The sequence below is a fragment of the Thrips palmi genome, unplaced genomic scaffold (genome assembly GCF_012932325.1).
Source record: "Thrips palmi isolate BJ-2018 unplaced genomic scaffold, TpBJ-2018v1 HiC_scaffold_1, whole genome shotgun sequence".
In the NCBI taxonomy this organism is placed as follows: domain Eukaryota; kingdom Metazoa; phylum Arthropoda; class Insecta; order Thysanoptera; family Thripidae; genus Thrips; species Thrips palmi.
The window spans coordinates 7,138,713-7,166,686 of NW_023144620.1; the positions used below are offsets into that span (position 1 = coordinate 7,138,713).

General features: G+C 51.4%; 5 protein-coding genes across 6 annotated transcripts in view; 2 read left to right on the forward strand and 3 right to left on the reverse strand.

Annotated features, from left to right (window-relative positions):
• Positions 1–245: 245 nt before the first annotated feature.
• Positions 246–14,846, reverse strand: LOC117644247 (NACHT and WD repeat domain-containing protein 2). The gene is made up of 25 exons (XM_034383531.1): positions 14,710–14,846; positions 13,996–14,106; positions 13,760–13,848; positions 12,965–13,081; positions 11,303–11,506; positions 9,766–10,136; positions 9,226–9,424; positions 8,652–9,095; positions 8,444–8,583; positions 8,162–8,372; positions 7,846–8,090; positions 7,609–7,755; positions 7,425–7,530; positions 7,021–7,193; positions 5,446–5,665; positions 5,153–5,365; positions 4,756–5,081; positions 4,548–4,678; positions 4,158–4,470; positions 3,808–4,089; positions 3,367–3,728; positions 1,281–1,480; positions 879–1,207; positions 619–808; positions 246–543 (listed from the first exon to the last, which is right to left on the reverse strand). Exons 2-25 carry the CDS (start codon positions 14,096–14,098, stop codon positions 319–321), a joined length of 5,340 nt encoding a protein of 1,779 aa, XP_034239422.1. The 5' UTR covers positions 14,099–14,106; positions 14,710–14,846; the 3' UTR covers positions 246–318.
• A 674-nt stretch (positions 14,847–15,520) lies between these two features.
• On the reverse strand, positions 15,521–19,844 carry LOC117644218 (dentin sialophosphoprotein-like). The gene is made up of 6 exons (XM_034383490.1): positions 19,581–19,844; positions 19,309–19,373; positions 18,998–19,211; positions 18,759–18,907; positions 18,348–18,588; positions 15,521–18,263 (listed from the first exon to the last, which is right to left on the reverse strand). The coding sequence occupies exons 1-6, from the start codon at positions 19,668–19,670 to the stop codon at positions 17,142–17,144; spliced, it is 1,881 nt and encodes a 626-aa protein (XP_034239381.1). The 5' UTR covers positions 19,671–19,844; the 3' UTR covers positions 15,521–17,141.
• Positions 19,845–19,914: 70 nt separating this feature from the next.
• On the forward strand, positions 19,915–22,557 carry LOC117644238 (vacuolar protein sorting-associated protein 37A). Of its 2 annotated transcripts, XM_034383518.1 has the most exons (9): positions 19,915–19,930; positions 20,775–20,946; positions 21,108–21,297; positions 21,374–21,464; positions 21,564–21,661; positions 21,744–21,897; positions 21,974–22,125; positions 22,211–22,330; positions 22,402–22,557. In XM_034383518.1, exons 2-9 carry the CDS (start codon positions 20,873–20,875, stop codon positions 22,474–22,476), a joined length of 954 nt encoding a protein of 317 aa, XP_034239409.1. In that variant the 5' UTR covers positions 19,915–19,930; positions 20,775–20,872; the 3' UTR covers positions 22,477–22,557. The 2 variants fall into 2 exon arrangements, with proteins under 2 accessions (XP_034239409.1, XP_034239402.1); XM_034383511.1 differs by lacking the exon at positions 19,915–19,930 and having other exon boundaries at positions 20,730–20,946.
• A 124-nt stretch (positions 22,558–22,681) lies between these two features.
• LOC117644228 lies at positions 22,682–27,688 on the forward strand. The gene is made up of 6 exons (XM_034383500.1): positions 22,682–23,096; positions 23,270–23,564; positions 23,648–23,779; positions 23,890–24,129; positions 24,248–24,446; positions 24,527–27,688. Exons 1-6 carry the CDS (start codon positions 23,062–23,064, stop codon positions 24,769–24,771), a joined length of 1,146 nt encoding a protein of 381 aa, XP_034239391.1. The 5' UTR covers positions 22,682–23,061; the 3' UTR covers positions 24,772–27,688.
• LOC117643475 (potassium voltage-gated channel protein eag) overlaps positions 25,615–27,974 on the reverse strand; it is a 28,803-nt gene continuing 26,443 nt past the window's right edge. The window contains exons 18-19 of the mRNA XM_034382403.1: positions 25,770–25,801; positions 25,615–25,716 (exon numbers count right to left, since the gene is read on the reverse strand). Of these exons, the coding sequence (XP_034238294.1) occupies positions 25,615–25,716; positions 25,770–25,801 (134 nt within the window). The remainder of the gene's footprint in view (positions 25,717–25,769; positions 25,802–27,974) is intronic.

Sequence of the window (27,974 nt, forward strand, 5' to 3'; positions counted from 1 at the left end):
CTGGGTGCAGCCTGGACAGCGAGGACAAGCTCGGCACGGCGACGCATATGTCCGCGTGACAGCAATAACCTGATGTGAGGTACAGCCCTGGGAGCTGTGGCCTCCCAGAGGCCGCTAAGCACTAGATCACAGTCACTAGCTCCCCCGGGATCTCCCTCCCTCACTCACTCTCTCACTCGCACGCCCTAATCGCCCCCCAGCTCGCTCCCACACAGACTCTGCCGTACAAAACTAAATCCCACCCCCTTCTCCCCCGGCTTTCCCCACGTACAACACACACACACACACACACACACACAGTCGCACAGTACGAACTGACTACCCCTCCACAGTCATCTCCCGGGTGAGCTCCCGCTTCAGCATGGGGGTGCCGGCCTCGGGCTCCTTGGCCTCGGCGTCGTCCTCGGCGGCCTCGGCGTCGGCGTCCGCGTCCTCGGCCTCCTCGTCGGCCGCGTTGCCCTGGAAGCCCGTGCAGAGCCGCGCGATGGCCGCGGCGGCTCGGAAGCGACTCTTGGCGCGCTGCTTGCGCATCTTCTTCTTCCACTGCAACACCATCAGCAAGGTCAAAACAAACCCTCGTTCGAAAACAAAATCGGTCTTCGCGGCCACGACACCCACCTGCTCGTCCCTCGACGGCATCCCCGCCAGGAAGCTGACCATCTCGGGCTTCTCCGGGTCGGCGATGCTCATGACGGACACGCAGCCGTCCACCGTGCCCAGCACGATGCAGAAGCCGTCGTCCGTCGAGTCGATGGCGCTCAGCTCGGCCGCCACGCGGTAGTTGGCGATCATCTTGGCGTCCGACGTCCTGCGGCAGGAAAGTGTTTACACCAAAGTCGCGAGCATCGGGAAACGGTAACAACACAGGCGACGCTTACTTGAAAACCCTGAGCGTCTTCCTGCCGCTGTGGTAGTACAGCACGTACTCGTCCGTCCTGTTGAACAGGCAGATGATGGTGAAGACGCCCTCGGCCACCTTGGGGATGAAGGTCCTCACGGTGGCGCCCTTCTTGAGCTCCAGCAGCTCCAGGCCGCCCCTGGCCGGCGCGCACAGGCCGAAGCGGCCGTCCCGGGTGCAGGAGCCGCCCCACTTGGGGATGGCGCGGACCAGGCGCTTGGTGCGGATGTCCAGCACACTGCCCTTGTCGGGGTCCATGACGGCCAGCAGGTGGCCCTTGTTGGGCATGGGCACCAGCTGCAGCACGTCCTGCAAGCCGAGGATTATTGCCGTGAATGATTTATTCGCTGGAAGGCGACGCGGCGCGACAGGCGGGCCCCACCTTGACGCCCACGGGCTTGAGCGGCAGGCGGTGGATCAGCTGCCCGTTCTTGGCGGAGTACACGACGACGGCCTCGCGGGAGCCCTTGTCCGAGGCGATGACGCACAGGTGCTGGCCGTCGGACGTGACCACGGCGGGCCGCCACGCCGCCCCGGGGGCCACGCGCACCGACCAGTCGAACGAGAAGACGCGGGCGCCGCCTGCCACACGAGAACAGTTTCCCAAAAAATAAAATGAAAGGAGAGATTTGACAGGAGACGTCGGCGAGAAGCTGCTTCGCCGGGATTACGGCGTGGCGCGCCAGGAGCAGGAGTGGCTTAAAAGCCGCTGGTTCCCCCGCGAGATGCGCGCCGGGGCCTCTAGGCGGGCGGCGACGTGCGGCGGCGAGGTGCCGGAGAGCCTGCCGCCTGCCTGCCGCCAGCCTGCGCAGCGCGCCACCGCCAGGATGTGGTCTGGGCAGCACCAGGCACAGCGAAGCACAGCGCACGTGTGTGGCTGTGCGGTTGTCGTGCCGCGCTGCGCACGCTGCACTCTCGGCGCCGTGCCTGCCGTGTTTCCTGAGTTGCTGACACCGCTCTCGCAGGCAGGATGCTGTCAGCGCCCCCGCCGCCGCGCCACGCCACGCCGCCTTTCTAACGGAGATCAGAGTTGTTGTTCGCAGCACGGCTGTTTTCGACGGGCGTGGGGTTGGGGTGGATTTCCAGCAGAGTAGCGCCGGGCCAGTCCTTTCACGGTGCCCTGGTTGGGACCGCGGGTGCGGTGTGGATTGTCCTGACACGCGCAGACCGCCGCGGTGCGGTGCGGTGCGACGCCGCTGTTTGGACTGGGCTGGCTGGCCGGGGCTGCATCCCTGACGGAGACCCGAGTGGTCGAGTGGTAATGGGGGCAGACGCAGAAACTAGCCCGGTTCCCGATCTTTGGAGGCGAGCCGAGCGAGCCGAGCGAGCCGAGCGGCAGATAGGCCACTGGGGGGAGGCGACCGCGGCGACCCGTCCCGAGCCAACCCCGGGCCAACCCCGGGCCAACCCCAGGCAGGACCCTTCCGTGTGAGTAGACCCGAAGCCCAGCCAAGTGTGGCAGTGCCTCCCGCCCCGCCCCACCCCGCCCCGCCTTGCTGGCCACGGACCACCGGACCCATCCACCCCCGCCCCGCCCCACCCCGCCCCGCCCCGCCCCGGCACGGCGTCGGTGCCCTTCATCAGGCCACTCGCTAAGTAGCGACGGGAGAGGAGGAAAGAAATAATGGAGAAAACTGGAGTGGTCCGGCTGGGGATTTCCGGGCCGGGGCGCCGGGGCCAGCAGCAGCAGTCTGGGGGTACTTTCCACGAGACCCGGCGCGGCGGAGGCGGGGGCGGGGGCGGGGGTGGGGGTGGGCGCTGGCGGTGGACCGGGGGTGGGGCGCCACCACCTGCGGGTTCAGGGGGTCGAAGAGTGTGACCGAAGCTAATGGCGGAGCACGACTTGTACCATCCGAAGGGGATCACGACGAGGAGAAGGATGGCGGCGAGGTGAACCGGGCGGAAGAGAAAGGAAGGAGAGAAGAAAGAGTCTTGTCTGGCTGGTCTAACGGGTCTAACGCGGCGCGGCGGCGAAGCGGCCAAGCGGCGAAGCGCAGGCAACCGTTTCTTGGCCGTCCTCGGGGAATAAAGTGGTACCGCCGAAGCCCGGCTGCCTGCCTGGTCCTGGCCGCCCGCCTGGCTGCAGACGCCGGGTCTCCATTTCCTCGGCACTGTAAGGACGTGGCGAGAATCTCGGCCCCGAAACGGCGTGCGGCACGCGGCCTGGCCCACTGGCGCAGCCCGGCCCGCCAGGAAGCCGTCGTGGATGGCGGGGCGCGGAGGCCACGCCCTGGCGGCAGGCAACCCGGCCAACCCGCCAAGCGCTCCGGCTTCCCGGCTGCCTTTCCTTTCCGCCCCCGAGAGCCACTAATGCGGCACTGTCACACGTGAAAGACTGATTGACCCGTCGTCACTACTCCGCGACAGGCAAACCTAATGGACAATTTCCGTGCGTGGGGTATTGACGAGGACGCAGCCACGAGGTGCAACTGCTGGCCGTGGGTCCGGCGCCAAGCTGAAGCACTCACTCGGCAGCGCGCGCGCCGTGGCCGTGGCGGTGGCCTTGGACGGCTCCGCGTTGGGCGCGGCGTTGGCGGGGCTGGGCCTGGACACCGCCAGGAAGCGGGTGCCGTCCTCGAGCAGGTCGAGCTGGCGGACGCCCTGCTGCTCCTCCTTGAAGAGCACCTGCTCCGTCAGCCGGTTCCACACCAGGATGTTGCCGGACTCGGCCGACACGATGAAGCGACCGTCCTGAGTGATGACGGCGTGCGTCACGATGGCGCCGAGCGGCGAGTCGGCTAGCCTCGTCAGCAGCTTGCCGACGCGCAGGTCCCAGACGCCCACGCAGCCCCGCGTCACCGTCACCGCCACCCCCGCGGCGCCGCACACGCTGCAAGCGACAAGCCCGACAAGCAGGTCACGCAAATGACAGTCGAAGGACCGAGGTCTGCACCGTGCAGGCGACGTACCAGATGGAGTCGATCTGCAGCTCGTGGCGGTCGATGACGTGCACCTGCTCGAAGATGTTGTTGATGTTCCACACCTTGACGGTGCGGTCGATGGAGGAGGTGACGACCGAGTTCCACGAGCCCACCGTCAGCGGCTCCAGCTGGATGATGCGGCCGAAGTGCGCGTCCAGGATCTTGAGCAGGCGCCCGTCGCGCAGGCTCCACACGTAGAGGCTTTTGCGCACGCCGGCCACGGCGTAGTCCCTCGACGCCGAGATCATGATGGAGTTGGAAGTCAGCATCCTGGAGAACGCGTCAGTTTTGAATTGGATAGTTTTGGCTGCTCCGACGGTTTTAATCCCTTTCCGTACCTCGTGGAAATGTTCCTGGTGCCGTGCGGCAGCCACAACATGATGGCCGAGTCCTTGGGCAGCCCGGGGCGCGAGCGCTTCTTCGGGATGACCTCCGGGGCCTCGCCCTCCTGGTCGCCCTCCGCGGCCTCGGCCACCTCTTCCTCCTCGTCCTCCTCCTCGTCGGCGGCCAGCGGGTCCGCCATGGGGTCCTGCTCTGCCACCATGTCCCTGGACAAGTCCCACACGACGAAGCCGTTGCTGGTGGTGCCCAGCAGGGCCGCGTGCGCCGGGGCCACCTTGAGCTGCAGCAGGCTCTCGCGCTCGTCCGCCGCTGCAAACCAGAAGACAGAGACTTGGTAAACCGTTTGCTCGCCCGGTTCGTGACTGGCACCGCGACACTGTACTCACGGGCCGAAGGCAGGCGGCGGTCGAACTCCCACTTGCCCGCCTCCACGTTCAGGTTGTACTTGGTGACGGCGGCCACGCCATCCTCCGTGCAGCAGTAGAGGATCTTCTTGTCGGCCGTCAGCACCATGGCGCTGCAGACAGAGGCGGGCATTGTTATTCTCCACTCCGCCTCCGCGTGGCGCGCTGCGACTGCGGCTCTGGTGCAAACCTGTGGAAGTCCAGCGGCTCCAGCTCCCCGGTGGGCAGCTTGGTGCGCAGCCGCATGGCCGGGTCGTCCAGGGAGCCGCTCCAGTAGACCTGGCGGTAGTCCTCCAGGGACGTCATGTCCAGCAGCAGGAGCGGCCGCGTCTTGGGGTCCTCTGGGGTGTTGCCTTTCTCCTGGAAGCCGCCGCGCATGTCGAAGCGGCACCACGACCCCGCGCCGTACACCAGCACGTTGGTGTTGAGCAGGAAGACGCCCACAACCGCCTCCTCGTCGCGCAGCGCGTTCTCCAGCAGGAAGAACTCGCTCGTCAGCATGTTGAGCAGCACCGACTGGAACAGACGAGGGCGAGCTCGTACCGGACCGCGCTTACGACTCGGACGTTTCGTTGTTGTTTGTTCACCTGGTTGTTGTTGGTGTAGGCGGCGGCGTACCGGTTGTCCGGGCTCAGCACCAGCTGCTGCATGATGCCCTCCAGCCCCGGGTTGACGTCGCGTGTCATGTCGCTGGTGGACAAGTCCCACGTGATGAAGCGGTTCGAGATGGACACGATGTAGCGCAGGTCGGCCGTCAGGCAGAACGCGAACACGGCGAACTGGTGTCCCTCCAGGGAGTACTGCGCAGTAACGTGGCCGCGCTCATTACACGCCAACAAAACAACAACAAGGGCGTGGGCGTTGTTGTTGCTGCGCGCACCTTGAGCGGGCCGCCGGGCGTGTGCAGGCAGTGGTACAGCGGCAGCAGCGCGCAGTGCGCGGGCCCCTTCTCGTCGCAGTCCTTGAGCAGCATCTTGACGTTGGGGTTGACGCCGATCTCCGGCAGCAGGCGCCCCACCAGCTGCGGCGCCAGCATGTCCGGGTAGACGCTGAGGATGGCGCCGCCCAGGCGCAGGGCGTCGGCCACGAGGTGGAGCTCCCTGGGGAACGGACGGGCAAGTGGGTCAGCAGCGGCAGCGCGGCGGCGGCGGCCAGGGTGCATTCGGCGTTCGGCGAGCGCGGAGAACTCCCTCCAAGTGCGGCGGTGGCGTCCAGGGCCTTCCACCGGGGCGGCTCTGAATGCGAGGTGGTGCGGGCCCCCTTCCGAATACCGAAAAGTTTATATGCCTCGGCATGTGAGAAAGTACTCGTTAAACCTTGCTTTTGGGGCATGGCGCGCTTTACCTCTTTCCAGAGCCCATCCCACCCTGACACCCCTTCTGATTCAGTACAGTGCATTTGGAGGGAGTTCTCCGCTACTCGTGCTACGGCAATAGTATAGTGAGAGTGTGTGGATGGATACATGTTTTGAATGTGTGTAGAGAGTTGAAATAATACGATGCGACAAAAGTACTTGAGAAAAAGAAGAAGAGAAATGTAAAAACAAAACAAAAATACATAGAAATTGACAAAATGGACAACTACTGCCAGTAGATAGGTAAGTAAGTGAAAGGAAACGATGAAATGTACATGAACAAAGTAGCATAAGACAGTACAAGGACAAAGTATACAGTTTCTCTGCGAAACACTGTTATTACAAGTGGGCTGTAAAGTAAGACGATGATTAACAAAATACAGTGCAGGAAGGAATATTAGTAACGGTAACAGACAACAAAGCTGAAAGACGTAGAAGAGGCAATATATACACAATTCAAAAGTTACGTGAAAAGAAGAAAACATTACATAGTGTCAGAAGGAAAGAAGGTATAGAAGATTTATGCTCGACGGTCCGAGACAGAAAAGGAGTAGCACATACGCTGCTGTGTGGCAATCCGGAAAGCTACTCACCGCTGCTGCTTGTGCGCCTGTTCCCTAGCAAACACACATCAGGCAATCACTCAATTTGACTTGTTTCGAGTTGAGGCGAAGCTTAGCTCCACAAAACCAAGTCTGTCACCCACATCCCACTCCCCCTCCCCCTCACACGCACACACAAACACCCACACATGTAGATGTGGACGTCCGCCGAGACCCTGCCAGCCTGCCAGGCGAGACGCGGCCGCCGCAAAGTGACCGTATCCGTTAAATTCCCCGACAGACCCTTTTCCGTTCCTTCGGGGCATCTCTGGGGAGACAGCGGGCCGTCCCGACCGCCCCGGATTTCCGCGCACCTCCCCAATCACGCACACACACGCGCACACGCACACACACGCATACGGCCACCGTGCGGTGGACCCCAATCTTCAGCGCCAAGCGCCGGGAAAGAAAAGGAGAGAAGAGAAGCCACGTGTCCTCGGACTCTCACAAAACTTGTTCAACGGAAATGGAAAATGGAATTGTCGGATTGCCGCCTCACCTGGTGGCGTCGCGGTCGTCGATGTTGTTGCAGGCGTCCTCGAAGTCGGACAGCACGGCCTGCAGCGGGCACGACGACAGCTTGGCGTGCAGCCACTCGTAGTTGAAGAGGACGTGCTCGTAGAGGTCCTTGAACCGGCGCGCGCGGACCATGTGGTACGGCATCTCGCCGAACTGCGCACAAAATGATAAAAGTTTTGGCGCGGTGCGGAGCGTGAAGCAGGGCCGGGTTGGCAGGGGGCGGGGGCTGGCTTCCCCAGCTACTTGACTGACAACCAGCCCGCGTTCCATAAGCTGTCCGGAGGAGTGACGCCGGTTGGCGAGGGTTAGGCGGTCGGTTCACGTCAGCCGCGCGGACCGCGAGGCGGGACGCGGAGCTCCCCAAGAAGTGTGTCATGGACTCGCCTTGCGCAAGTTGTACCGCGACACTTTGCCGTCCTTGGTGTAGAACACGAGCGGCTGCACGGGCACCTTCCGGTCGGCGGAGCCCTCCTTGTCCGTCAGGTTGAACCTGCAAATTGGACCGCAAGCGCCAAAGTCAGCGCCCGGTTTGGCAACTCGAAAACAACACGACGGCACGGCGACCAACCTGTGCCTCTGGATCTCCGTGTACTTGAACGGCTTGGGGTTGCCGCCGCCCCAGATGCCGAGGTAGTAGTCAGCGATGGATGAGTGGAAGTACATGGCCATGTTCATGTTCTTGAAGTAGCGCTCCTTGGCCGTGTCTCGGAACTGCCTGCACAGGTATCAGGGACTTGGCAGTGTCTGCGGCCGCCCCTCGACGCCAACCTGTGGTATACCAGTTCATAAACGCTGCGGCGCCTACCTGTGGTACCAGTTCATGACGCTGACGCCGTCGGCCTCGCGTTCGCTCAGGTAGTTGGGCAGGTCGTTCCGGATGCGCGTCCACAGCAGCGGCGGGATGCGGCGCACGGGCGGCATATGGTACTGGTACACGTCGTCCAGCACGCGGTCGTCCAGCGAGATGAGGTCCTCCAGCTCCGACTCGGACAGCCCGCTCTTGGCCGCAGTGATGTAGGCCAGCGCGTGGAACACCAGGATGCGGCCGTGCTGCGGGGCAGTGAGCGACGATTCAGCCGGGCTGCTCGCGGACTGCCACTGCACTGTGACGTCTCACTGACCTGCTTCTCGATCCTCTCGAACAGCATCATGATGGAGTCCATGACGGTGGCGGCGAGGTGCGTGTCCTGCGGCTTGGTGTAGGACCGCCACCGGCAGATCTCGGCGAAGACGAGCTTCACGAAGATGGGCAGCGAGCACGAGCTGATGGCGTTGGAGACGAGCCGCCACTGGTAGTTGGTGAGGTCGCGGCACGCCGTCCGCATCCACATCCTGCACGCCAAAGCCGCTCTGGTTTCGACCCTTTTTGTTTTTGTTTGATTCGGTTTGCTGGCAGTACCCACTTGATGACCTGCATGGCGAGGTCCTCGCCGAGCGCCGTCACCTCGATGAACTGCTCCTCGACGTCCAGCATGCGACGCAGCAGGTGGTACTCGCGCGACACCTCGGCGTTGTCGGCCTCCGCGGCGCAGGACACGATCAGCTGCGGAGAGGGCGGTTAGTTTGGCAACGCCAGCAAGTCCAGGACTCACTCGACAGCTCGACAACGACCTTGCAGTTGGGCGGCAGGCGCGTGGGCAGCCAGGAGACCTTGTTGGCGTCCTGCGCGCCCGTCAGCTGGTCCACCGAGTCCAGGAACACGATGAGGGGCTGCTCCTTGGAGGCGCACGTCAGCAGATGCTTGAAGTGGGCCGTGAGCGGCACCAGGTCGTCGGGGATGTCCTCGTAGGGCAGCATGAAGTTGTACGAGATCTGCTGGCAGATGGAGATGAGCGTGGGCGTGAGCGCGCTCGAGTCGGGCGTGGTGCCGAGGAAGCGGATGACGCTGAGCGGGCGCGCGCCGGGGAACCAGCCCGACGAGGTGTTGCCGGCCGACATGGCCAGCAGGGAGGTCTTGCCGCAGCCGCCCTCGCCGTACAGCACCAGCGGCTTGTCCGACTCGCCCAGCACGTAGCGCTGGATCCGGTCCAGCTCCTGCTCGCGCCCGTAGAACACCTGCGAGGGCACGCTTGCGGTCAGAGGCCGGAGGAGCTCGTCGCGGTTTTCAAAGTGCATTCATAAGGGTAGAGAAAAATAGATTTGGAACACAAAAAAAAATTCCTTGGCAGGGAATTGAACCTCCAACCTTGACTGCGTTGTTGCAGGCATGCAGGTGCTGCAGGATCTCCGTGACGATCTGGCCCTGGGCGCTCGAGTCCTCCTTGCGCATGGCGCGGTCCACCAGCTTGGTGATGTTGCGGTAGAAGTGCGTGATGAAGTGCTGCAGGTAGTCCTCGTGCGTCTCCGTGTCCAGGCCCTCGCGCCCGATCCACTCCACTGTGTACCTGCGCGCCGAGGCGCCGAGCCGAGGGACCGTCCATTAATTTCGTAACGGTAATTTGGGACAGTTTTCACCCCTCCCACGAAACGGGGCGAGCCGAACCTCCCCCATCGTTAACACACCCACGATAAGGCCCACTGCCCCACACCACCTCATTGGCTGCCGTGCGGCACAGCCGGGCACAGCGCGGCCTGAATGGAAAGATCGTGGTAGTTTCAGCAAATTAAAAGCCTTTTCCCGCCTTTTCCCCTCTCGTTCGCGTCGCTCGTTCGCTCGCGTGATTTCTACTCATTTTCCGGCCGCTTAGCGCCCACTACGTTTAAAGCTCCGTGGGTGGTGGACTACCTCTGGTAGTTGCTGGCCTCGATCTTGGACGTGAGCCTCTCGTCGCGCAGGTTGCTCATCAGCTTGGAGGCCTCGGTGTCCAGGGAGCGGTTCAGCACGTCGAGGAAGAGCGAGGCCTTCTTCAGGTTCTGCAGGTTGATGTTGTTGATGTAGCGCACGTACGCCAGGCAGTGGTTCTTGGTGTTCTTGACGCTGAGGATGCCGTTGATGACCTCGCGCTCCGTCACGGACATGAAGTAGTTGTGCATGATGTCCTTGTCGATCTTGCCGGCCGCGTACAGTGTGGCGGCGGCCTTGCGCAGCAGCTTCTGCATCTTGCCCAGCGTGTCCCACCAGACGGCCTGGTCGTGCTGCTGCAGCTTGGGGATGCGCTGCGGACAGGACGCCAAATCGTTCCCTCAGACTCCGTCAAGGACTCCGTTCCCTTTCCGGCCCTAACCGCGCGGCGCGGCCCAGCGCAGCGCCGTGCCGTAAAGTTGGTCAATTTTCACCGGCTGGCCGGTGCGCCGCTCGGCGGGGCCGGCGGGGCCGGCGGGGCTGCACGTCAATTTCAAGGGGCGCAGCCCGCACCCACCCCGCCCCGCCCCGCCCCGCCCCGCCCCGCCCCGCCCCGCCCCGCCCCGCCCGCCAGAGTAGAAAATGAGAGAGAATCTTCGATCCGCACCACGCTGCGCGCAGCCGCGCCGCGCCACCACCGCGCCACGCCACGCCAGCACGGCTTGCTTATTCCCTCAAACCAGGCGAGTTTTGGAGCCAGCAATTCATCTCCAGCTAGAAATGAAGAGCGGGGCGGCGCGGGGTGGAAAGGGGGGGGGGGCTGGAGCGGCGGCCAGAGAGACGCGCGCGGATCAGAGAGGAGAGGGTTCTCGATGGACAAAAGATCATTTCGTACCAAAAAAGAGTCGACGCGGTCCGACCAAAAGGGGAGCGGGGAGAATAAGTCCGGGAAGGGGGGAGGGGGGATGAAAAGCTCGGTGTTTTCATTTTTTTTTAAATAGAGAGGGCGCTGCGAGCGCAAAGGGGCGGCCCGTGGGACTGGGCCGGACTCGGGACTCGGCAGAGGACAGGCCGGAAGAGGCGGGACGCGGGACGGGCCGGGCTGGGCGGTCTAGTCGCCAAAGACCGGCAGGCGGGGCAGACGGGGCAGACCGGGCAGGCGGGGCAGGCGGGGCAGACGGGGCAGGCACCAGGAATGGCAGTGGCGTGATGATTAAAATGTTTTCAATACGCCGCCGCGGCGGTGCGGGGCCGGGCAGCGTCCCCCGCATTGCCGGCAATTGGCGACATTTTCGTCGGTAATTATTTGGGAAAGAGAGCATTCGTCGGAAACGACGCGCAGATAGACGGGGTCGTCCACAAAAACCAAACCTTTTCATTGAGGGATTTTTCACGTCGGGATTTTTTTTTTTGTTTCAACGTGATTTAAACGGTGCCGACGTATATTCTGACGAATTTTGAAGGATCAAATTTTGTGGGGGGAACGAGCGCGCATCCAAGGCGGCGCCTCCGCCGGCCGCCGCCCTCAACACCTCTTAACCTTGTTATTGAAGTTGATGAGGATGGAGGAGATGGGCTGCAGCACGGACACGGGCGGCACGGCGTTGCTGTCCTTGCGGTACCACGTGTCGAGCAGCACCACGTCCGTCCCGGTGGAGGCCAGCTCGTCGCGCAGCATCTGCAGCTCCGAGGACACGATGTACGTCGGGATGGGCCGGTAGCCGTACTTCTGGCCCAGGAACACCTGCAGAGCAGGCCGGGAAGACACCAAATTTCAAACCAAAACATACTTAACACCTTCAGTTTTTTTTTCTTTGAATGTTTGAACATTGTTCCACGGGAGTCGCTTTTGGCGGTGTGGTCGGAGCCCCTGTAGGCCGTCGTCTGGGCGCGCCACTCCGCGCGCCACACCGTGCACTCCGCGTGGGCCGAGAACATCGCGGGCCTCACTACCGCATCGCAATCAATCTCAGCCGTGGCGTGCGCGTGCGCCGTGCGCGTGCGCCGTGCGCCGCGCGTGCCGCGGGGGACGCTACCTGTCGCGGGGCCGCTCGGGGCTTGGCTCGGGGCGCGACAAGGACGGAGCGAGAACGGACACGCTCGTTTTTGGCGCACGATCGCGCGCACGCACGGACCGCGCCGACTACGGCACACGCACACACACGCGCGCGCGGACGGGGAATGAGTCAATAAGTTCCGAGCGCACGACAGCGACAGGCGCCTCTTCGGACTCGGACATCTCCGGCCTGGTGGTTGCAAAACTTTAGGGAAATCACACAAGTTCCGAAAACGCGAAAAAAATCCACTCTTTGTTTTCGAGCTGCGCTGTGCATAGAGGGCGATTCAGGGCGTTTCAAATGGAGCGCGTATTTTGTCGACAAGAGCTTCACTTCTCGCTGTGTGCGTCCTGGCGGCGTCCTGGCGGCGTCCACCCTCCCATCCTGTTGATGTTGTTGTTCGCAACTCCCTCCCCATCAAAAAGAATCGTTCTCTCTCTCTCTCTCTGTACCGGCGCCGTCTCGGCGTCCCATCTTAACGCCGCGCGATACATTTGAGGGAGGCAAGAAGCACTCCGCTCTGCACACCGAAAAAAGGGGGAGGAGAGGGGGGCGGAGCGCGCCGCCACCGCGGCAGCTTCGGCAGCTCAGCCGATTCGCCGGAAGTTTTCTAATCGAATTCGCGCAGAGAGGCTCGTCGCTTTGGAGTCGGATCAAAGCTCGCTCAGCACGGCAGGCGGCGGGCGGGGCAGGCCGCCAAGCCGCAAGCCACACTGTGAAAAGGAAAACAAAAAAAAAGAGTACTTTGAAAGGTACGGAACCTCCATTTCGGCCTTCGTAGCCTCCATCAGGATCGAACAGGTACTGGGAACATGTGCGGATCTTCCGGATCTCCCCGAGTTGGCGAAGTACCGACGCTCCGAATAAATTATTGACCAGACATTATCCGTCCCTTTCCTGTTCCTCTTTCTACCGCGCCACGCGAAACGAGAGGAAGATGGGGAAGGCAGCGTGGCGTCGCGGCGGCGCGGCCGGCGGTGGAGTCGAGTCGACTTGGCCGTGTCCGGGTTTCCACCTGGCGGGCCACGGCAAACCAGCGGGCACGTCGATCGGATACGGCAACGAGTTGCCGGCGGGGCCCGCCCCTGGCCGCCCCTGGTCGCCCCGGCGCTGGCGGTGGTTGGCGTTGGCGGCGTCCCACTCACCACGAAGTTGGGCCCCATGGACAGCCGCTGGCAGTTGGCGATCTCCCTCATGCACAGCTCGGTGGTCATGTGATCGTCGGTGGCCTCGTCCCTCACGCCCCAACGCATGTCCACCACCTGGGGGAAATGGGCGAAACAAGCGTGGCTGATTAAAACCAGTGGAGGTGAGGTGGAGGGGGGGGGGCGTCAAATGCATCGCGAAGTGCGATAAGTTTGTTCCCAGCGTGATCCAGAAGGCGCCGGTCCATGGTTGCATGCCGGCACACGGTGGACGCCATGGTGCCCATGGTGCGGGCCACGGCTTGGCCCACGGCCTGGTCGGGTCGTTAGTCGCTCGTGACGCCGCATTATCCAAAGTTCCACGGCTGCAGTCATTAGGGGTTTGCCTCTTGCGCACGGCCGGGGGAAGGGGGAAGGGGGGAGGGGGGAGGGGGAGGGGGAGGGGGCATAAGTGCGGTGGCGACAAAGCCACATGAGGCCGGCGGGACGGCCCTGCGGCCTGCCGACGGGGTGCTGGTCAGCACACTTGGCTAGGCGCGTCCCGGCCAGGGCGAGGGCGAGGGCGAGGGCGTGGGCGAGCGTGGATGGCGTGGGCGTCGCAGGCACTGGCCCAAAGGACGTTCGGCGAGGGAACGGCCGAATGGCCCCGCCTGGTGCGTGGGGCCCGGCAAGGCGTACAAAGCGTCCCCACTCTAAAATTCTCATGGTGAAGATGCTGCTCTATGTTATTTCAGCCTTTCATCATCGTAAGACATTTGCTTTGGACTCGGTTGTAGCGCTGCCCGGCTTGCTCACCTGGAACTCCAGGCCGTGTTTCTCCCTGCAGTAGTCCTTGAGCCTAGGGTAGCACTGCGCCATCAGGGTGTTCCGCTCCATCGTCGTGTCTGCCAATGGCGGCAAATGGAAAACAGAAACAGGCTTTCGTCACGCGCCGCCTGCCGCTGCCCGCGGCTCTTTCGAACTCGGCTGCTCGCCGTGGAGCTTCCCGATTCACGGAACGCACCAACGGACGAGCATCGCTCTACTCTGACCTGTGAACGTGGAGCTGGTGAAGATGCGCACGATCTTGGAGCTGACCGGTGGCAGGCTCTGCAGCGAGCCCGCGAAGATGAGGTCCACCGTGCGGTCGTCCATGGCGTCGCCTGCGGACAGGGACCACGGGTTGCACGACATGGAGGCACTCTGTCTCTCTCGCACTCGCTGTGCGTTCCGTGACCCATCGAGGTGCGAGAGGGACAGAGCGTCGACGACAGCGGCAGGCAAGGCAGGCAGGCAGGCAGGCAGGCAGGCTGCCGCGCGCCGATAGCGCCTGTCATGCGGCGGCGGGCCGCGCGTCGCACGCCGCCGTGGTGCGGCCGGCCTACCGTCGTCCGTCAGGCGCTCTGCCAGCTCCACCGGAACGGGCCGCCGCAGCCGCAGCCGCAGCCGCCACCAACTGGACATGGAGGACCGAACCTCCCCGAAGCCCAAGCCCGCCGCCCGGCCGATGGTAAGCGAAGTGTATTTCTTGCCTCGCACGGGGCACTGCACTGGCGCAGTTTGAACGACAAGCTGCCAACCCGTCTCCCATCTCACATCACCTTCACGAGGAGGGCAAGGTCGAGTTGTGCAAGTTGTGCAATAATTTAGCTGGCGCTGTTGCGAATCAAATGTCTCACCATGCACCCGCAACAAATCAACAACAAGAACCTTCTGCTGTCTACCAAATTATGAGCAAAGTGCGTCCTGCCTTCGGGTTCCGGTACCTGGGGTGGGCGCTGGCCATGTGAGGGGTCACAGGTGGGGCCGAGTGGCCTGGAGGGCCTGGTGGGCCTGGTGGGCCTGGTGGCGGGGCCCGTAGAGAACTGCAGCGACTGCAGGGGGGCGCTCTGCCCCTATTGCCTGCCGACTGCAAACATGGTGGTGCGAGCGGAGCGCGCCGGGCCGAGCACGGCCGAGCCAAGCCGACGCGAGCCGAGCCGGGCCGCGCGCCTCCAGGGTCGTACCACCCCGGGACGTCCGCGAGACGGCATGGGCCGGCTCCGGCGGTGGGGTGGGGGTGACGTGACGAAAGGCGGAAAGAAGGGGTAGGTGAGGTGCGAATCGCGGAATAATGATCGCAACCAATTTGAGGCCGGCCTGCTTCGAGACGAGAGCCTCCCACAGGAATAAGGCGGTGTTATTGGAAGCTACCGGACGCATGCCAAGCCAAGACGCGTCGTCCCGCGAACTCGAAGACCGGCGTTCGAGACCCATTTCCTGTGCCTTTCTACACGCTCTCCTAGTGGGATACACTGCCTGTCTATCTGACACTTCTTCCGGTAGAGCTCAAGGCCCAAGGGCCACAAGGGTCGCGACCAGAGGCGTGGATCGACCTCCTACCCAGGGAACTGAGACTGGTGAATCTGTGTTTATCAAAAAGAAATCCGAGTGCAGGAGGCTTCCCTACGGTGTAGAGGAAGTGACGAGGAGCCCAATTTGTTTACTAGTTGTCTGGTAATGGTTCCTTTTTCCCCACTGCTTCCCTTCTGAGCGATCAAATATCAAAACGTTCAAAGAGGAAAAAGAAAACAGAAATTCAGGCAGTACACTTTAGTACACTTTATTTCAAAGTTTGCTCACAATAGAAAAACAGATAATTGCTTTCATAAATGTTTACAGGATTACGAGGTAGTTTCGATATCTAGTCGTAAATGTATAAAGTGTAACATTGCATTTTACAGGGCAGAGAAAATTTGACAAGCATTACAAAAATAAATAGCCCAATATGATTATAAATTGTCAGTAGTTCATAGGAGAAAGCTTAAAGAAAGCTTCTGGTTTTGTGTGGTAACCAAACAAACAAACTACAGCCTACTCTAAGCCTTTTTCATAGTGTTTACAATTTTCTATTTTTTGTTTTTTTTTTAGATACAATTTTTTACTACTGTAAAGTATGTTATTTATTTAAAATGAGCAAACACTACGCCAATGATACCAAAATTGTAAGAATATACAAGAAAAGAAAGTTCAGAGGCTGTAATTTAAATTAATAATTGCACAAAAAATTATGATGTGTCTGACTGCTCCATAGTTTGTTCCATAATTTTAAATGAGTTTCAAACATCATTCTACATAACACAATATGGAAGTAATAAAAATAAATTTTAACAAAAGTTAAAAATATGATTCATGCCTAGAGACAACCTCTTAAGATAAATAAATTAAACTAACTAACACCATTTCATGTTCATCAAATATTTCCTGAGGACATAAAAAGTTCGACATGCAAGCCTGAGTTTTCATGATAACAGTATAATGACAACAAACAACTAGCAAACTATCTTCTTGATAGAAGCAAGTTTGATGATGTGTCAGTATGAAACGCATGATTTTACATGTTCGGCATGAACTTGATTCAGAAGACTGATAATTAAAGCAACATTAAGACTGATACATAAATTTGAAATAAGATATAAATTTCATGACATATCTAAAGAAAATCAGTTTGAAAATTCATTAGAATAAGTACATCTACTAACAACTTTGACAAGGTACTAAAAGAAATTTCCTAAGAAAACACTGTAACATGTGCACATAAGCACAGCCATCTGAAGTCTTCATCTTGCAATGGATAAATAATCCTACCTAAAAGTGTCCTTAAATAGTGCACAATAACCCACCTTCCTAGTTTCTTCAATTTACACAATTCATTTTTTTTAAACGGAATAACTTACACACTGCTTTTCAAATTTCGGTTTCACAAAAATATACATTTTAACAAAGTCATACACATTCCTCTTAACATAGAAATATCACATAATACTGTATAATATTGAACAAAACTTTGCTCAAAATCTTAAGTCTGAAAATTAGTTTTAGAAACAAATTTTACAGAGACCGATGGAGAAATATCATATCATACTAGAACTGAATTGAATTCATACCTTTCAACTCCACTAGGTCATGCATGCAGCTTCCAGGGGAAAACAAGAACATAGAATAAATATGAAACAAAAAATACAGAATTTTATAATTGAATGTCGATGAATGATTAAGTAAATAAAACTTTTTCCTCCTGATAACATTACAAACACCAATAAGTTATTTTCAAAAGTGGCAGATATTTACAAGTAATTTAGATTTCAATGTGCTCATGCTCAATACTATGAGAGCAGCAAGAATGGGCTCTTTGCCCATTGACTTTGTTGCATAATTGTTACGCATCACTGTCACTGTCACTTTCTTTATTTGATTCCTTGTCAGAATCTTTATCTGAATCTTTGTCAGAATCTCTATCAGAATCTTTGTCTGATTTGCGTGAATCTTTGTCAGATTCCTTGTCGGAATCGCGATCAGAATCGCGCCTGAACTTCTTTTTCTTCTTCAGCTGCTTGCGTTTCTTCGAATACTCTTCATCTGAGCTGTGATGTTTTTTGGTCCGTTCATCGTCTGAACTGTCACTACCTTTCCTATTTGATTCTTCATCAGAGCTGTGGCGCCGCTTTTTTGGAGCTTCATCATCTGAGCTATTATTTTTTCTAGTTGATTCATCATCAGATTCCTTATCAGAATCATCTTTATCAGAGTCTCCTTTAGTTGATTCTTTCTCTGAATCTCCTTTGACAGATTCCTTGTCTGAGCTACGTTCCTTCTTCACAGACTCACTATCTGATTCTTTGTCTGATTCACCCTTTGCAGAACCTTTGTCAGAAAAGCGCTCTTTCTTGATAGACTCATCATCAGAATCTTTGCTTCCTTCATTGTCCTTCTTCTCAAAGTCTTTGCTGGATTCGTCGAAGTTGCTGCCTGTGCTTTTATCATTATTACCATTCCTCTCTATTCCTGAAGTTTCCATTTGAGAACTCACTGTACTGTCATTAGTTTGTTTCTCTCCATTTTCCTCCACCTTATCTCCATTTCTCTGATTATCATTATTCTCAGTCTTTTCCTCCTTAGGAGTCTTATTGGTGAATGAGGCATCTTTGGAGTCATCATCATCATCATCACTGATAGTGTTGCGTGATTTCTTGTCCTCTTTATCTTCATTATCGGTATCTTTTTGGTCACTATCATTCTTTTCGGCCTTTTTCAACTTTTGTCTCAAATATTCTTTATGATCAACTGTACAAATTCGCTCTTTGTGCTTGATTTCAACAATCCTCTTCTTATCTGATTTAGGAGTGTTTTTCATCTTTGACAAAGTTGCAACTTCTTTCTGCAAATTTTTAATTTTACCTGACATCATTTCAGATTTTGTCTTAAACTCGCGTTCACTAGCAAGCATTCGATTCCGTAGTTCATTCTCCACTGTGAAGTGCTTAGCTTTGAGCTCAGTAATCTGCAAAAGGGTGTAGACAAAAAGTGAGTTCCACATTTCACCTCAGAGAAATGTTCAAGTACCAAAGGGAAGAAGAAAACAGACCATTTTGTCTTTAGACAGAAGCTGCTGATCTTTGATAACCATCTGTTTGTTGAGAGAAACTATCTTCTCCTTTAGTTGCGTCATAGCAACAACATGCTCTGGATCATGGGGATCAACACGGGAAACTGCTGGACGGGGAACTTTGGGTGGTGGTCCATCCACAACTTCTTTGCTCTCAGCTGTTGGTGCAGGAAGCTTAGTAACATCAGCTCGTTGGGGTCGTTTGTTGTGACTTCTAGGCCTAGGAAAAATTACAAACCAAAAATATGTATGATAAGACTTCATACTACAAATGCTTGAGTCTTTAGGTACTCTTAAATTTATTACATGAAATTATCTTAAGTAAAAAGAAAAAACATGATTTAAGTAATACTATGGATGTAGAGTGAACAGGGGGATATCTGAGCTTACCTGCCGGCTTGCTCCCTCCTTTTTGCATCTCGCTCACGTTCCCGAGTTAAACGTTGGTGCTCTCTTCTATCCTGAACACTTTGTTTAGTTTTAGCTAATGCTCGTTTATATGATAAAGTGCACAACCAACACAACAACTTCCCATCAACCTGCAAACCATGGTATCAAAATTATATTAAGTTTTGTCAGAAGATAGATATACTAAATTGACAATTTTCAGAGAGATTCAATATCATCACCTTCTTATCTTCATCTTTGCGGTCAAATGCACACTTCTGTTTGCACTGTTCACACGTAACCGGAGGTCCATATCGCTTTTCAGAATTAGTGCATCGCTGGCACTTGTTTCCAATAAAAGCAGCTATGATGTTGCAATATTCACAAGCTGTAGGCTTGCGATACAGCTTTACATTTTGCTCACATTTCTTGCAAATTGTACTAGTGCTTCCTTTACTGCAATAAGTAATAGAAAGATAGGTAGTTGCGGTGAGAGCAGCTATAGGTGAACAGAAGTCAAAGGAAATAAAATATTGCAAACTTTTTTGGTTACCTTGTTTGCTGGAACTCCGAGCGGCAAAATGTGCATTTCACAACGGGGAAAGAGCCTCTACATTCCTGAATGACAACAAAGATTACAAAGAGCTATAATTAAGTAGTCCACTGTACTACTACAGGTTAGGCCTTCTACCCATAAAATGGAGCCAACATGACATAGGCAAATAAAGCTCGATTAAGGCCAAGCTTGAAAAGACACTTCAAAGAAAATCCTATAGAAACCATCACTGGAAAAATTTTAAACTAATGTAAACTGAAAATACTTGCCTTGCATAACTGCTGTCCTGGAGACAGCTCTTCAAATGGGTGTCTTGAAAAACACCTTGAGCAGGCGAAAAGCATCACACTGGAGCTCATTTCCTGAACAGGTTGCCACTTGAACTTTGAGGGAAACAAAAACTTGCAGAAAGATACTAGGTTGTTTGAAATGTCTTGTGTGTAAACACAAAAATAGACAAGTCAACTCGAAGGTTAGTCACCTAGCTAAATGAAAGAGGTAGTTTTCTTTTGTTTTTCGTCAAAGGCGTTGACCGGTGAAATTTGAAGCTACAAGCTACAAGGCTGTGGATCGTTTGGTCATATGAGAAATAACTAAGTCGCATACGCCTAAAGGACTTTCTATAGACGACTTGAGCTAGGGGAAAGAAGAGGAAGAAAACACCTTCCCGAACATGGCGGCCGGCCCCTCATTGGTCCTAGCAGCCGACGGCGGCCGTCCGCCAGGCGAGGGGGAGTAGAGGCCCGAGGTGGGCTCTAAATGCAGGGCCGCTTTGTGGGCTTATTTTCAGCCTTGTTAAGCTCTAGAGAGGCAAAAACTTGGGCTTGGATTAAAGCTAGAGGCTTGAACTATGCCCATGTGGATTTATTTTAAAACATTAGGGTAGAAAATATTTGCACTCTCCTTACAAAGTCGTCACAACACCTTTCTGACCATGGTCGGTGATTCGAAGTCACCGCCTGCTAACGGCTTAAAGAAGTCCGACTTTGTAAGGAGAATGCAAATAATTTCTACCCTAATGTTTTAAAATAAATGCACGTGGTCGCAGTTCAAGCCTCTGGCTTTAATCCAAGCCCAAACTTTTGCCCCTCTAGAGCTTAACAAGGCTGCAAATGAGCCCACAAAGCGGCCCTGCAGATAGCGCCCGACGCGGATCTTCGCCAGACACTGCAGTCGACCCCCGCCGCTGCTTCCTTTTTTGTCATTTTAAGGTTTAAAACCGGCTAATCCGTGATAAAAGGGGTTCGATTTACTCAAAAATGTCTTACTGAGTGCGCCTCAATATATATGTTTGCTTACATGTCCTTTAATTCTGAGTATTTTCGTTTTTCCAAATTCCTACCGACCATGGTCAGAACGCCAGGCCCAGCGTCCGTTCCCGAGCCGAAGGCATTTATAATTCTCCTGCGTCCGCCATGTTCGGGAAGGTATTTTCTTCCTCTTCTTTCGCCTAGCTCAAGTTGTCTATTGTTCTAGTTCTAGTTTTAGCAGCTGTCATGGGACGATCAACAATGCTGTTCCTCACATTGAATTTTTAATTTGTAACAACAAAAATACCGACATGTTCCAAGATTCCGAAGATTTTAAGCTTAAGCGCAAGCGGCAAATAGATACACTGAAGATTTTTAACGATAAGTAAGTATTTTTGTTACATCAGTTAGGTTATGAGTGTTTATTTACGTTTTATGTAGTATGTCACATGAAGACAATTACCTTGCTGCATCTTCGTCATGAATGGACTATCAAATTGCCTACAACTAATAGCGCTTCAAATTTTGTTCATCTTTTTTGTGCAGTGTTCAGGAGTTACAACCAGGAGTCGAATACAGGGTTGAATTTTGGGCTGAAAGTCGTCGTATGGCTATTTTGGTGCAGCTTGGTCCAGATTTTCCTTTAGAAAAACCTGTTCTATTAGTTTCTCCCAATGTAGGTCACTCATGGGTGGACCATTGTGGGCGAATCACTGCTGCTCCTGGACTTGTAAATGTAAGCCTCCATTTATTAGTGTGTAAATGTTTAAGTTTCGACACATTTCAAAGCTTGCCTTTACCCGACTTTTCAGTTCACCCAACATTCAGACCTTGGTAGAGTGGTGCATGCTATTGTCCGAGAATTTGAGCTGAGACCCCCAGCATGGATAGGAGACAGCACAAGTAAGAACGGTTTATCATTGTATCTTTTTCCATTTTATTTTGATAATTTTCACTCACAGTTCTCAAAAATTAAACAAAATACTATCATTTACCTTGCAGGCTCAACTATAGTTACTAATGCTCCAAATGAAGCTAATTCACAAGCACAAGCACCTTCTTCTACTCAACCACTGCAGCAAACACAGTTACAACAAATGGTACCTATTTATATCTGCTTACTGACTTTTGCTCAAGCTTGTCCCACTCAAAGTGTGTTACTTTAAGCCTTTTCTCTATTAGATATTTCCAGAATTAGCTGAACTAAGTGTGAGTGAGCTTCAAGCACTTATGGATAACCAAGATCGTAGGAATGAATTTCTTGAGCAGCTACCTGTGTCCCGTGAGTTGGATGAACAGCTTGATCAACTTATGACAACTGTTGAAAATTTGGCCAGTAAGTCTATTTAAAAATATAAATAACAAAGCTGGAAGTATTTTTGTTTTATTTTATCTTGTTTTTCAAATTTTAGAAGAGAATCTGGAGAAACAATCAAAGCTAAATGAGTCACATTCAGCCTGTGAAGAACGTAGACAGATTTTGAATGAGGTTCATTCTTCATATGAGGAGTTAGGAGTTCATTTTCAGCGTTTAGCAGATCGCCGGACGCCAGCAAGTATTAGGGTACGTGAATAAATCTGGCATGTGTTGTTTGCTGGGAGAAAAGTAGCCCGATGCACCTGATTTGACCTTTTAATTTTGCTCCTAGGAAAGTCTACGAGCAGCAACTCTCCATGCCGATGAGCAAAGTGAACGCGTGGCTGAGCATTTCCTCTCTGGTGAAATGAACCTGGATCAATTTTTGGTAGACTATGTAAATAAGCGCATGGTAAGAGGATTCTGAAATTATTTTTTATCTTATTGTCACTACAATTGCATAACTGAGTGTAACTTTTACAGATGAGCCACATTCGAAGAATGAAAGAAGAAAAACTAAGTCAACAACTCCGTGATTTACTTAGGGCAGGATATTGATATTATACTTTTAAAATGGGTTTTCGATTTGATCAATGAATTTCAAGGCATCAATTATATTTGTTTTACAGTTATTTATTATTACTCGTTTTGTTTTTGGCTGCGGTCGATTAAACCTTACTCGCCTCAAACACGATGTTGGAACGTTCCTACACCCTCTAGCACCTTCCTGGGGCTGTCGGAATACGTCTACCATACGCGCGTCGCGCAGTACGCGTGCGGCACGTTTGGCACGTAACCACCGTCCCCTTCCCTTCAATCACATCACATTCACCCTTTTTGCGCTATCAAGGCTGTTTGAAGCGCATCGGAGAGTCGAAAGGGAAAAGTCTCCCAGGTGCTAGAAATCGAAATTTCGCGCCAAGCGAGACCGGCACGGCACGTCGCAGACACACACACACAAGCACATCCGACACATACACACTCACACCCCGATCACCAAACAAGCCAAACGCAACCTCGAAACCGATTCAAATAGTCATCTTCTTCAAGTCCAGTTTAATTGATGTCTTGTTAGCTGCATTTCTAAGGCATTGTTTCGCCAAGTCCCAAAATTGTCATCGAATTACGAGTCTCATATTAGCAATGGAATTTGATTCTAACCAACATAGTCTGCACAGGTATGGTGTGTCTATGTTTTCTTTCTTTGACTCTTAGGTTTTGATGGGTTGCAATGTTGATTGCAGCGTCGAATTATTTCAGTATTTTGCAACCATCTCATCACGTTATAAAATTTCCAGAGCGATTTTTGGATAGTCTAGAATGTGAAACAAACTGTATTTTCTTATTTCAGATTAATAACTTTGTTGGAGTCACTATTTGCTTCAACTCATCAAAGCAAACTGAGCATTGAAGCCCACTCTAGGGAAGCACAGGAGCTGCTGCATGGCTGGCTTCTACCCGAGGATGAAAGTACCCCTGATGTGTGCCGATGTGCTGAGGTTCAGAAGCAACAGCTTGTCGCTGTGCTCGACAAGGTAGGAAAAGCAGTTAAATACTCACAGTGTGTTCGGGAAGGTCGAAGTGATGTATCAAGCCCATGGCCGGATGAAGTCGCAAGTAACGGCAGTAAAGAGGAAGCAAAAAAGGTATGTAAAGCAGCTAAACTTCATCACAATTATTTTAATTATAGCTCTTTGTCATAAAAAAAACTGGTTCTCTTTCTATTCAGTCAAACTCAATAAAGGAGGTACCCGCAGGCAAGTTTGGCTTAGGCTACAACAGAGATAGATTTATCAAGGGAAACATGACCAACGGTTCATCTAAAAAAACTGCCAGCAACAGTGGTGGCAGTCAGATTAAAGTATGTGTCTAGAATTGTACTATTTACAATACCAACTCTAGAAAACTGAACACCTACATGTTTCCTTTAATTCTGTTTCATTTTTGCTTTCTTGTTTATTAAATTAACAGTCAAGTAGCTGTTTAGCAGAAAAACAAGAGAGGCATAGCCATTTGTGCCCTGTTCATGATGGTTCCCCAAAACCAAAGAATACGCCAACTGTTGGCCTGGCAGAGGCTCTTGATGTCAAAGGGATTCCCCCTGAATTGGTCTCAGTTCTTAAGTCAGTTCATCAGTTCATCAATAGATTAAGAACAAGCAATGGGAAGAATCGTTCAGAATCATCTTTTTTGAGACATCTTAATGCTGTTGTTAGTATGCTTGTAAAATTATGCAGAACTTTCCTTTTTATTGTGATTTATATTTTTCAAAACTCTAAGCACAATTGTTTGGGTCTTTTTTTTTTTTCGTTTTCTTTTTCTTTTCCAGAACGAAACCAGGTGGAATAAAATTCCTTCCTTTAGCAGTTTACTCATAGATCTTCCTTCCCTTGCCTCCAATGAACACAATGGAAAAATTCCTATGTTTGAAGAGGAAAAAAGTTTATCTAATGTAGCAGTGTCCCAGTCGGACAACAAGTATCCATTTGTTGGAGTTTGGAACCCTACCATCTATAGCACCTTATCAGGTAAGATGCTGTAGAAATACTTCAAACTTTTGCTTCTCCCCTTTATTTGAGTCTTTATTTCCCATTTTGTTACTTTTCAGTTGGTGCATTTTGTGTTCAGTATCAAAACGAAGTCATTTGGAATTTGCTTCAGATGAGAATCCAGCAGCTTCAACTAGCCCAAGCGGAGTGGGAGGTCTGTAACATATTGAGCTGTGATCCTTTGCTGTGCAATCCGGAACTGCATTTTTCTGCAGCTCCACTTTTTCTCAAAGCTGCCACTGCATTGAGTCGAATAACTACTCTAAACTTGCCTGTATTGGTCAAAACTTGCCGTGATTCTTAACTGTTGGGTTATTTGATTTGATTCTATCTGATTAGTCTGTGATGGTTATTTATAATTATTATTACTATTTATGGTTGTAGTAATGTGAGTTAAGGGTGGCAGTAAAAAAGAAAGGTACTACTGTACTTACTTGGAACAGGCCAAGATTAGGGTGTACTAAATGTTCAGTACCTTGAAGTTGACTGTCAATTATGCATGGTATCACCAAACCATTTGACCTCAAATGAACCATATTTTAGTTTGTTCAGAAGGTGAAAGAGGTTGTTGTTTCATTGAAAACTTACTTTTAATTTGTTATTTTTACAAACAGTATTGTTTATTTTGTGACTACCCATGTCTCAGATTAAAAAAAACAAACAACAGCTTTTTCCTTTTGCATCAACTTTTTCCTTTTGCATCAAGTTTTCTGAGGGAAGTTAGTTTAAAATCTTTAGCAACCAGTTACATTCATTGTCATTTAACTCGATTTATTAACTTTTATTCTCTTTAAAATTTTAAACATTGGAAGAACTTACTCAATTACTAAATACAAACATTGCTTTCTGACAGTGGAGTTTCGAGGTCACTTTTGCATACATGCTTTATCTTCTCCTTGAGCACACCAATTTCCAATATGTTTTTCCTTGAAATTGATTTTACCTAAACCTAATGCTGTACTTTTAGAATTATTGCTCGTTTAGTAAAAATTTAACATAAGAAAACAGAAGAAACATAAATCTCAGTTTCATGGTTTTATCTGCTTTATCAGCAGGTCTTGGCAGTTCTGAGGCTGTCTTTATTTTTTATTTCCCCCTTTGCCTTATAAAATATGACAATGAAAGTTAACTTCGGTGGGAAAATTCATCATGAATCATCATAATCAACAGCTAGTTTCATCAGATCATTTTTGGTAACTCTCAATATTGAAGCAAAGAAAGGAAAATTACAACATATCACAAATAAAAACTGAAATCCAAGAGAAATTTCATGCAAGGTCATCATATGAGTTGTTTGCTTACCTTATTATGCAACATTGAGCACTTGAATTGAGCTAATAGACCACATAGACAAACAGTATAAATACTAATGGTAAAATCTTAGTATGATGTTCATAGCTGAGGCCCAGTCTTATCTATTGCATTTCCTTGCTAGAGTGAACCTGAAGTAAGGTCACACTCATCCCAGTACTAACCCATTGAAAAATTTGGTAAAAACACATTTCTTTCCATTTAACTATAAACTAGGGTATTGGTCAATTTTCCATAGTGTAGGGGTAAAGGGTGGATCAGGGTTAGTAACTTGCAAGGGAAGACAACAATTTTCTCTGCCTTGTGGCCATATTATTAACATCTCTCCCCAACAACCTGACAAGCCATTTAAAATTGGGAGTGTAAAATTAATATACTGAAAGTGTGAGTGACCCATCAGAATGCCAGATCTAAATGGACAAAATTCAAGATCCTATGCCAGGGTGGGTCAGCATATTTGCAGCCTCTCACTGTTGTGATAGCTGTGCTCTTTTACACCACTATTAAAAAATGTCAATAGGGTGTTATCATCAAATTTAGAAAAAAAAAACGTTTATTTTGATTTTCTTTTAAACTACACATCAATCAGATTTTATTCATTTCTATGAAAAAGCAGCCTTATTGTTTCTCTAATCTTAACAATGAATATCTGTGTGTTGCCTGGTTGGTTAGTTTGAGGCTGAAAATCTGATCCTTTTTTTAACAGCCTTCTGCTTATTGCCATGAGAGGAACAATCATTGAGCTCTTGTGACCATAGAGATACACTCTGCTGAAGAAAATGGCGACGTTTGTTTATGTCTGAAGCAGAACACCTGGTTTAAGTTAGGCACACGCCCAAGATTTTATTATTTTTATTTTAGTAATTTATTTTGGATCTGTAATAATGACAAACAATTAAAATACTAGTTTGCTCTCCTAAATAGGGCAGCCAAGTCATTTTTTCAGACAAGCAAATTTTTAGTTTTAACTGTCAATTGGGTCAAACTTATCCTGAAGCATAGCTGGGACCATTGAACGGTAAAGCCGTATTGCTCGCTGTAGTGGGAAAAGGAACTTATAAGGGCAAAAATTATGATTACCTCATCTCAAGTAAATTTCATTTAAGTTGGTCCCTGACATATGGAATATTTTGGCCATATCGTCAAAATCTATGTTTGAATGATAATATCAGCATGTTGATTCTCTGTTAGTAATTTGCAACTATTTCCATTTAAAGTGAGTGGACAGTTTTGATCGTAAGAGGGAGAGTAGACAACTGAACTGAATGATAGAAAATTGCAGGAAATTTGGAGCTAGGTTCCTCAGATTAATCTCTCACTTCACTCAAAAGAAAAAGATACTGTTTGTGTTATAAAATTCCAGCATAATAAATTTATACCCATTCAGTGGTGTTCAAAATCAAACCTAAACAATTATTACACATTTAAAAAAATAGAAAACTACTGTTTGCCGCTCATTTTAAATTTACCCCTGTTCTAGTATCGTTCAAGATAACTGAATCAGCCTTCTTGTCTGCACATTAGATAGCTGCATAAAAACAGTAATTATCAAGCAGAAAGCTAAGCTTCACTTGAAAGTGAAAATAGGAAAATTAGAACGGATGGTCCGATATGTGAGATGTACTACAGACAGAAGGACAGATTTTGTGCAGGAAAGATGGATGATGTTAATTATTCCAAAGTGCATTTAATTTTATATTTTTACTACCTAATGCTATGCAACTAGGAAGTTATCAACATTTTGTATTGAAGTTACAATGCAAAGGATATTTTCTTTCATGAAAGTTTAGAGCTCTGTTTGTTCTTCAAATTGTCTTTTCATATTGTTTTCTCTTTTCTTGCTATCATGGTGTTCCCTGAGCTGTACCCTGCTCCATTGGCTATCAATATAAATTTATCAGGAAACTTCACTAACCATTTCTGTGTTTATAAAATAGAACAAATATCCAGGCTGCAAGTCAGCAAACAAGTAAACAGCAGATAGGAAAAATTATGTCTGTCATGCATGACTGTTGTATTATGTGAAAAAGTATTGCTTGTACACGGCCATTCCTTCATGTATATATATGTACATGTAACTGACTCATACAACTTTCCAGTCCCTTTATTTTGTATCTTTTTTCAGTGAGAAAGTTAACAACTAGCAACAACATTTTGGACCAGACTAATTGACATGTATCTAAAAATATTTCATGT